We start from the raw sequence: 8,595 nt of genomic DNA, 5'->3' as shown, positions 1-8,595 counted from the left end.
GGGTGGAGGGTGGAGGGGAGATGTGGGAGGGTGGAGGGGAGATGTGGGAGGGTGGAGGGGAGATGTGGGAGCGTGGAGGGGAGATGTGGGAGGGTCTGACATTGGGGAGGTCTGGAAAGGGGAAAATTGGCAGGAGGGCAACATGGTATCTGGTTGGGGGGACAGAGAGACCGGACTTGGCCCAGGGGTCCCCCAGGGGCTCTCACCTTCAGATGGGGATGGCCATGGGGACTGGGAAGGCAGCAGCACATGGGTGTGAGGATCCCAGGCATCCTGGCCCCGAAAGAGGTTGCTATGGTAGCGGGGATAGCGACGGGCCCCCCGGGGAGAACTGGGGTGCTCCATGCGGTCAATGCTGAGCACTACCCGGGAGAAAGAAAGGGGAGACCCATCATGGACCTCTCCCTCCTGCCAAGGGTTCTACTCCCTTTTACTCGCATCCCACACCTGAGTCCCACAATCTGTTTTCCATGCTACCAGCTCAGAGCCTGTCCCTACAAAACACTGAGGGTGGTGGCTGAGTCTCCTGCCATTGACATTGGCATCGATAGCCACAGCCCCTCAGACCTTCAGGTATCTGCCCTTTCATGGCCCCCTGCCGTGCCCCACCCCACCCCACCCACAACGCACTGATATTAGGCGTCACCAGCCCCATGGGATTCAGGTATGTGAGTTCCATATTCCTTGCGAGCGTGGCTGCATACTCCTCCAGGTGCCTCACCAGCCCTGCGCTGCCTGGGGAGCCCCCAGGGGCCCGCTGCCCCAGTGCTGCCCACAAGTCCCCTGTCTCTGGAGCAAGCAGTGCAGAGCCGGCCCACAGCAGATTCTGGGAGGATGGAGATAGAATTGGGCTCAGCCAGGTGGTGAGGATGTATGAGGGGATGGGGCAGGCATGAGAGGTCTGGACAGGTGCTCAGAGGGGCCCCAACAAGCAAGGGCACCCCCTCAAGCAAGGGCTGGAGAGGACAAGGGCAGAGGGAGAGCCCAGGTCCTTCACTTCCCAAGAGGACAGCAAGGGCCTGAGCTGGGGATCCAGGGGCAGGAGGCTGGGAGCTGGGGGGCTAAGGCAATGAGAACAAAGGGCACAGCCCCACCTCATTGAAGTGGGCGTCCTGTGTGGCTGTCAGCCCGAAGCCCTGCTGATGGCTCTCGAAGGCCAGCAAGTGGGCCAGCAGGCGGGCAGTGACTCGAACATCTTGGCTAAAATAGTGGTCAGTGTGGCCAGTCACCTCCCTTAGCCGCTGAGCCAGCTTCTTGGCCTCCATGGTATCCAGTGCCGTCTTGTTCAGCTCTAGGCCATCCAGCTGCCAGGACAAGGAGATGGTTGCTCTGTGGTCCCTTAGGCCTTCCTCCAAAGCCTCACAGGGAGAAAGCCTTGCCAGATTAAAGGGCAACCAGGAAAGGCTCAGGAGGTCAAGGGCTAGGGTGTGGTATCTGGGGCCCACCACAGGCCAAGGAAGGTCTTAGGTTGCAGGAAAAGGTCTGGGCAGTCTCACCAGCAGACTGAGCTCTCGAAAGGCAGGGGAGGTACAGTTGAAGAGGTCGGGCTCCAGCCAACCCTGGGCCTCATCACACAGCCTCACGGCAGCACCTGGAGGCAGGCAACCCCTGATCAGGCCTGGGGCCTGGATACCTTTGCTGAGGAGATAACCGCAGCACCCTCTCCTATCCTAGGGGATAGTCAGAGTCATGAGCATCTACAGCTGCACCCCTGGAGGTAGTGGCCCAAGCCCAGGTAGGCGCCAGCTGCTTGTCAGGCAATTCCTGAGAGGGCTGTAGACCATTCTCAACCAGCAACCACACAAAGCACAAGACTGGGGCTGCACACACTCACCCATGTGGGCCAGGACAGGCTCACAGACATGCCAGTTCACACAGACACACACCAATGCTCACCAATTACACACACACAGATGTATGGACCAGACCAGCACACAGACACACAATGCTCTCTTGCACACACACAAGACATGCCAACACAGAAGAGGGCTTCTAGGAACATCCAGTGACCAAAGTCAGGTGGGAGGATTCTCACATAAGTTTTAACTGCCCCAGTGGTTACTTTGCTGTCATTTCTCTCCCTTGTCTCTGGGGTTGGGATGGAGGTTGAATGAGAATTGACTTGGATCTTAAAAAAGTTTGTAGCTACCAACAAGAGAGCCCAACTTAATCACAGAATCCCCTCCCTGCAACAGGTTCACAGACACGTGCACAGACACAGAGACACACACATGAGCATGCGTACCCAGACAATCTCTGTCCAGCCACTGCAGAGACCTCAAGCAGCAGGGAGTGTTCTGAGGGGACCTCAGGCAGTGGGGAGGGGCCCCCAAGCAGCAGGAAGGAGCTATAGGGTCCTCAGACTGAGGAGGGATCTTTCGTGACCTCAGGCAGTGGGGAAAGTCCTATGGGGACCCCAGGAACTGAGGAGGGGTCAGCAGGGTCCTCAGGCAATAGGGAGGGGTCTCTAGGATCTCAGGCATCAGAGAAGGGACCCTGGGGTACTCAGATAGCCAGAAGGGGCCTGCAGGGACTTCAGGCAGCAGGGAAGGGTCTGCAGGGACCTCAGACAGCAGGAGGTGTCTGCAAAAGCTCTGGCAGTGGGAGGGGGCAGCGCACCTGAGCAAACACGTACCCCTTACCTGCACCCCGCAATCCTGCCCAGAAGCCAAGAGAAACAGATGGAGGCTCAATGAGGGTGTAGGGAAGGGCCCAGAGCCCCTAGTCGGTAGTGAGGGGCCCACATGGACTCCCACCCCACTTCCACCTCTTTGCAGGAACAAAGCCACCCAACTCAGGAAAAGAGATGGCTCTAGCAGTCAGAGGACAGGCCCACCCCCACCCTCAGTGATGTCCTCTCCCCCCACATACTCACCCAGGGCCCCCCGGGGACAGGGCACTGTGGCCAGGACACCAAACTTTGTCTGGGGCCACCACACACCAGATCTCAGGGACTTGGGGCAGGCATCATAGAGCACTAGAGAGAGAAGAGGTGCTGAGCCAGGCACTCAGGGTCCAGGGCAGGTGACAGCCACGCCCACTGCCCCTCCACCACCCACCCCAAGGCCCACTGCCCGCCACTCCTGCTGGCTTCTCAGGAGCTGACCTGTCAGATTCTGTGACAGGTCACCAAAATACCTAGGGCAAAGGTAGGGTTCCCTGGGTGTAAGTGGTCTCCCTCAGGAGAAGCTTCCAGAGTCCCCAAGGAGCCAAGTGTGCCACTGATACATGATGGTGGCGCACTGGAGCCAGCCCTCTATGGGTACAGCTGGGTGGAGCCTGCTCACCCCGGCAGCCGCTGGCTGTCACCTCTGCGAAGGGACTGTCACAGCTGTTGCACTGGCGGCCAAGGGCTCCTGGGCGACAGGGGCACTGCCCACTGTGGGGTGCACATGAGCGCGAGGTGGAGCCCACAGGGTAGCAGTCACATGGGAGGCAAGAGTCACTGCCCCGCGGTCGGTAGTGGAACTCCTGTTTGAGGATGGGCCAGGGGCCTGAAGTCAGAGGTCAGGGCTTGGGGAATGAGTGGAATCAAGGACAAAGGGTCAAGAGAACAGCGCTCACGGGCCAGAGGACACCTGGGCCATGCGTGAAGGCAAGGGAGGGGTCGTGGGTAAAGGATGAGAGACAGCAACTAGGTCACAGGACACAGGCAAGAGGTTAGGGCCCAAGTCAGGTGGTGGAGGTCAGCAAGCTGGACAGGAATTACAGATTGCGTCCAAGGAAGGGTTAAAAGGTCAGGGGCCAGGCACACCTTGCAGTGACACTGCCCATTTGTCTTGTTGCAGTTGGGATCAAAACCTTTGTGAACATCGCAGTTGCAGGGGCCACAGGTTGGGCTCCCCCACCAGCCCCGTGGGCACTGCTGGTCCATCCTGGGGGTGCATAGCCAGGTAAGATGCCTCCATGGTATCCCAGTGACCCTCCCTGTCCCTGCCAGGTCTCCCCATCACCTCAGCCCTAGCCTCTTACCTATGCTCACAGTGGTGCCCGAAATAGCCACCCACACAGTCACAGGTATAGCCGTGGGGAGCTCCTGGGAGGTGCCGGCATGATCCCTGGTTCTGACAGGGGTTCAGGAGGCAGGCATCCACACAACCTGGGCCGTAGTAACCTGCAGATTGGGTCAGAAAGCTCAGGACCCTGGTCACAGAGCATGGAAGGAAGCAGGCACCCGTCCCGAGTCCCTGCCTCCTTCAGGTTCCCCAGTCTTCATCATGGGCCCCTAACACCTGCCCAGGTCACCCTTCCCCCAGCCCTCTCAAGGCCCACCTGGCCAGCAGATGCAAGAAAAGGTCTGCCAGAGGTCCCGGCAGTCGGCGTGAGGTGGGCAGGGCCCAGAGGCACAGGCGTTGGTCATGACACAGCCAGGCTCCACATTCACTCGGTGGCTGGGGGGTAGCAGGGCCGGGGAGCCAGAGGGTGTGGAGCCAAGCCACACCCCCTGTGGACACACAGCCAGCAAGGGGTGAGACTATGTTAAGGCACCTCAGCCTCAAGTACTGCAGAGCCAGCCACCCGGTCTGATGACCCCTGACATGCAGTCTTCTGAGACCCTCAAAAAACCCAGGCCTCAAAAATATCCCCAATTTGGTACCCTGTGGGACTCTAATTGTACTGTTTCTGACACAGATTCCTAAAGGCCCTTGATAATCCAAGCTAGACTCCCACCTCCAATGCCACAGAAAGGCTTGAGCTAGCTCTCAAAGCTGGGTCATTCACCCCCTCGCGCCAACCCCCACTTGAATGCTGCCTTTCAGGTCCCAAGGAGCCTCTGACCTCTGACCCCTGACCCTAATGCCCCATATCACATTCCCATGCTGACCCCCACCTGGATGCAGCCGACCAGACCCTGAGGAGCCTCCTCCGCACTGCCGGGGGGCAGGCCTCCCACGTGGAGCTGCTTTACCTTCAGGCCCTGCAACTCGCTCCCCACCGCCATGGTGTCCTGGAGGAAGGGGGGCAGTCAGCACTGCGGGAGAGGGGCCTGATGAACCCGTCATAGCCCAGAGTCAATCTTGGCCTTCTTCTAGCCCTTCTAGACTGCCCCCTCCCTCCTGGACCCACAGCATACCTTAATATTGCTTGCTTTTGACCAGGGGTGGGTAGAGACTGGGGCAGAGACTAGAAGGGGCTTCTAGGAATCAGGCAAAGTGCTGGCTACAGAGGTTCCCCAAGACCAGGCCCCAAATCTGGCACAAGGATGGCCTGAGAGTGGACCAACCTGGCTGGTGGGGTGGGCTCAGTGCAAGGATATATGGTGGGGAACTGGGGGGAGAACATCAGACTTGGTGCAGTGGAGGGAACTGAGAGGAGCTGAACTAGAGGTGGGGTCAAATAAGGTGGATCTGGTTGGAAGGCTGAGAACAGACTACCCTGGGGTCAGAGGCCAGACCTGGAAGAGGCTAAAGTCCAGTGAGACCATGAGGACATGGTGGCCCCGCCGGCCACCTGGTTCCTCCTGCAATTCCAGCCGCAGATCGTGCCACCGGCCATCACTGACAGTCACCTGGTCCAGAAGGAGATGGGAAGCACGGCCCGAGCCCCTGGTCACTGTCACAGACAGTAACCCCCGATCTAGCTGTGGGCAGAGATGCATAGCCCTGGGGTTAGAGCCCCAAGTGGGCTGGGACTTGGAGGTGAGATCAGAGGGCTCAGAGGTCAGAACAGTGGGGTCAAGGTTATACCTGGCACACAGGGCACTGTGCCAGGGACATCATGTTGCTGATATGGTGTCGGGGGCAGAGGATAGGACCAGGTGTTGTGGGTGGGTTGGTGCAGCTCACATGAGAGAGAGCTATGCTGGAGCCCTGCACCTATAGAGGATATAATGATGGAAAGAGAATCAAGGGCTAGGGTCCAGAGCAGGGTCAAGTGTGGTTGGGACATCTGGCAGAAAAGTATGCCGTGTGACCAACCTGAACCCACAAGAATGTCAGTGGTGGCGTAAGAGACTGAGAACTGAGAGTATAGGGAGGGTGAGCAGAGTGGACACACCTGGCAAAGGAGTGTGCTGTGTGGCCCAGCCTGCACTTGCATCAGGACCCCCTGCGTTGCCCGTGTCCGAAATGCCAACCCCAGGTACCATGGCACAGACACAGCCATGTCACTTCCAAAGTTCCAGCTCAGTGTGCCGTTGCCACGGAAATGGTGGGGATGGGCCATAGCTGAGTGGATAAGAGAAACAGGGTTACAGTCCCTGCTCCAGGAGCAGATCTAACCCTGCAGGCCCCACCCCCACCCCATGCTGCCCACTTACTCAGCCGACAGTCTTTGCCACCGAAGCCCACAGGGCAGTCGCAGCTGAAGCCACCCCAGCGCTCCAAGCAGAAGCCACTGTTCTTGCAGGGGCCTGAGTCACAAAAGTGTAGCTTGGCTTGGCAGCCTGGGAGAGGAAAGACATGAGAACAAGGGTTGGGGGGCAGAAGTGCTGGACAGGACTTTAGTGTCCAGAGGGGCTGAAAGACACCAAGATCTCAGTCCCATTTTCTTTCGATGGGTGGGGTTGGTAAGAGTCAGGCCCTAAAGTCTGGGCTGTAGCATGGTGCTTGCCACCCAAAGAGACTGGGTTGAAGTCAGATGTGGAGTCACCCCATGGAGTCCTCTGCTCCCTCCCTATGATGGGGACAGGCCCATGGGCTGGGCTGGGCTGGTGGAAGCTTCAGGCCTACCTGCCATGGTGCCATTATTTGCGACAAAAGCCGCCATGTCCACTCGGCGGCCATCAATGTGCAGGTCCCGCATACAGCCGATGAAGTCCTTATGGGACACGGGGAAGTTCTCGGGGAGGTTGGGGACACCCCCCAGAAGAAGAGGGCCCGTCAGGTCCAGGGACCTGGGGATCAGGGGTTTGGGTCATTGGTAGGACTGGGGCCAAAGCAGAGTTGCTCCTGGGAGGCCACAGGAAGCAGGGGGTAGGACCCAGAGGGTAGGGTGATTGAGGGAGGAAAATAAGGCCAAGCTGGGGAAGGAGTTAGGGTCTTACTTCAGTTAGGGTGCAAAGGGGAGCTCATGATGGGCCGATGGTCTGGGGAAAAGTAGGTGAACTGCGGTCAAGGGCTACGATGAAAGAGTGAGGCATCTGGCTGGCTGGGGAGGGGATGGAGACGTGAAGAGTGTGGGGACTGGACATGAGATTAAGGGACTCGGAGGGGACGTGGGGCATTAGTGAGACTGGGGTGGGGAGGTGGAGGCTTTGGAGGACTGCCTGGGGACTGTGTATGGGAGGTGGAAGTCTGGGGTGGAATGCAGGATTGGGGGCTAGGGTGAGCAGGCTTTCAGGGTCTTTGAAAGGAGAAGGAAATCTTGGTGGTTTGGGGGAAGGATGGGAGTTTGGCAGGATGGGATGAGGAATGGGATGTGAAGGGTTGGAGTGGGCTTTGGTAGGCAGGGGACAAGGGGACCGGGGCGGGGCCCTCACTTCTTGGAGCTTGTTTGCACACCAGCAGCCGCACATGAGTAGTTGCCAATTTCAGCACCAAACTGCAGAGCCACGGCCACATCACAATCATCCACGCTCAGCACAGCCACCTTGTCCTTGGAGGGGCCCTGTGCACCCCCTAGGGCATCTGTCCAGGGCTAAAGATCCAGGCACACCAGTCAACAGTGCCCCTAGTAACCCCCGAGGAGCAGAAGTCAGCATCCCAACTCCCCTCATACCCGATGCCAGGGATGGTCCCCACCTTGTTGTAGTATTTCAGATGCACTGTATGCCATTGCCCATCACTCAAGCCCCCTGGAACTGTGGGACTGACCACTGTGTTGGATTCACCTGGAGGGGAGACACATGTAGAATCATCAGGAGCAGTGGAGTCGCCCCATCTCACCCTAGTTATATAAGCACAGCCACTCCCAGGGCCACCCTGGATGCATCAGATCAGTCCCCCATTGGTGACTACAATGGCTGGCCCAGAGTGCCTTTGAACAGACAGGAGAAACAGACTTCTTGGAGGGAGGGACCTTCCCGCAGGGAAGGACAAGGAGCTAGGTCTTCACTGCTTGTATGGCATGGAGTGTGTGCTCAGATGCACAGTGAGGCAAACCTGAGGGGACTTGGGCCCTACGTCCTCCAGCACACATGCACCCTCTCGCCGTCACATCCGGGGCACCCACCCGTGGAATATGTGAGCCGCACTTGGCCAGCCACCAGTTCCAGGGCCAGGAAGTCGTGCTTCTCGTTCAGGCGCCCGTTGTAGAAGAGTAGCCCGCTCTGCTGCACGGTGGCGAACCTGGGCGGGGTGAGAGGGGGTTGCGGGGGTGGGGGCGTCAGGAGCAGGGTACCACTTCACACCCACCATCCCTGCGAGGAGAAGGGGCTAGGGCGAGAGAGGAAGCGAGAGGGATGGCGGGACCGACCGAGGGGACGCGGGGGCAGCGAGGTTAGGAGACCCCGGGCGGGGCGTCAGGGGAGGGGCGGTGTCTCGTGGGAATGCCAGTACAGGGCAGTCAGGAATCTGAGTCAGGACGGGTAGGTGGGGGCGGCGTGGAGGCGCTCAGACATGGGGCGGGCACCTACGAGAGGGACAGCGTGAGATGGAAGCGCTGCCGCAAGCCGCGAAACATGACGAACGAACTGGGCGGGAAGGAGCGCGCAGC

At 59.1% G+C, this 8,595-nt stretch overlaps 1 protein-coding gene across 1 annotated transcript in view; it reads right to left on the bottom strand.

The window, feature by feature from the left end:
* Positions 1–8,595, bottom strand: part of CELSR3 (cadherin, EGF LAG seven-pass G-type receptor 3) — a 27,323-nt gene that overhangs the window by 12,271 nt on the left and 6,457 nt on the right. The window contains exons 4-21 of the mRNA XM_011939315.1: positions 8,516–8,595; positions 8,113–8,228; positions 7,683–7,771; positions 7,421–7,578; positions 6,672–6,835; positions 6,260–6,385; positions 5,998–6,167; positions 5,396–5,581; positions 4,832–4,948; positions 4,273–4,444; positions 3,973–4,114; positions 3,755–3,875; positions 3,288–3,471; positions 2,876–2,977; positions 1,497–1,591; positions 1,095–1,304; positions 631–826; positions 207–362 (exon numbers count right to left, since the gene is read on the bottom strand). Coding sequence (XP_011794705.1) covers positions 207–362; positions 631–826; positions 1,095–1,304; positions 1,497–1,591; positions 2,876–2,977; positions 3,288–3,471; positions 3,755–3,875; positions 3,973–4,114; positions 4,273–4,444; positions 4,832–4,948; positions 5,396–5,581; positions 5,998–6,167; positions 6,260–6,385; positions 6,672–6,835; positions 7,421–7,578; positions 7,683–7,771; positions 8,113–8,228; positions 8,516–8,595 — 2,584 coding nt within the window. The remainder of the gene's footprint in view (positions 1–206; positions 363–630; positions 827–1,094; positions 1,305–1,496; positions 1,592–2,875; positions 2,978–3,287; positions 3,472–3,754; positions 3,876–3,972; positions 4,115–4,272; positions 4,445–4,831; positions 4,949–5,395; positions 5,582–5,997; positions 6,168–6,259; positions 6,386–6,671; positions 6,836–7,420; positions 7,579–7,682; positions 7,772–8,112; positions 8,229–8,515) is intronic.

The sequence above is a fragment of the Colobus angolensis genome, unplaced genomic scaffold (assembly GCF_000951035.1).
Source record: "Colobus angolensis palliatus isolate OR3802 unplaced genomic scaffold, Cang.pa_1.0 Scaffold18, whole genome shotgun sequence".
NCBI classification, from domain to species: Eukaryota; Metazoa; Chordata; class Mammalia; order Primates; family Cercopithecidae; genus Colobus; species Colobus angolensis.
The sequence above is the reverse complement of the archived record's forward strand: the minus strand, read 5'-3'. Positions and strand labels throughout refer to the sequence as shown.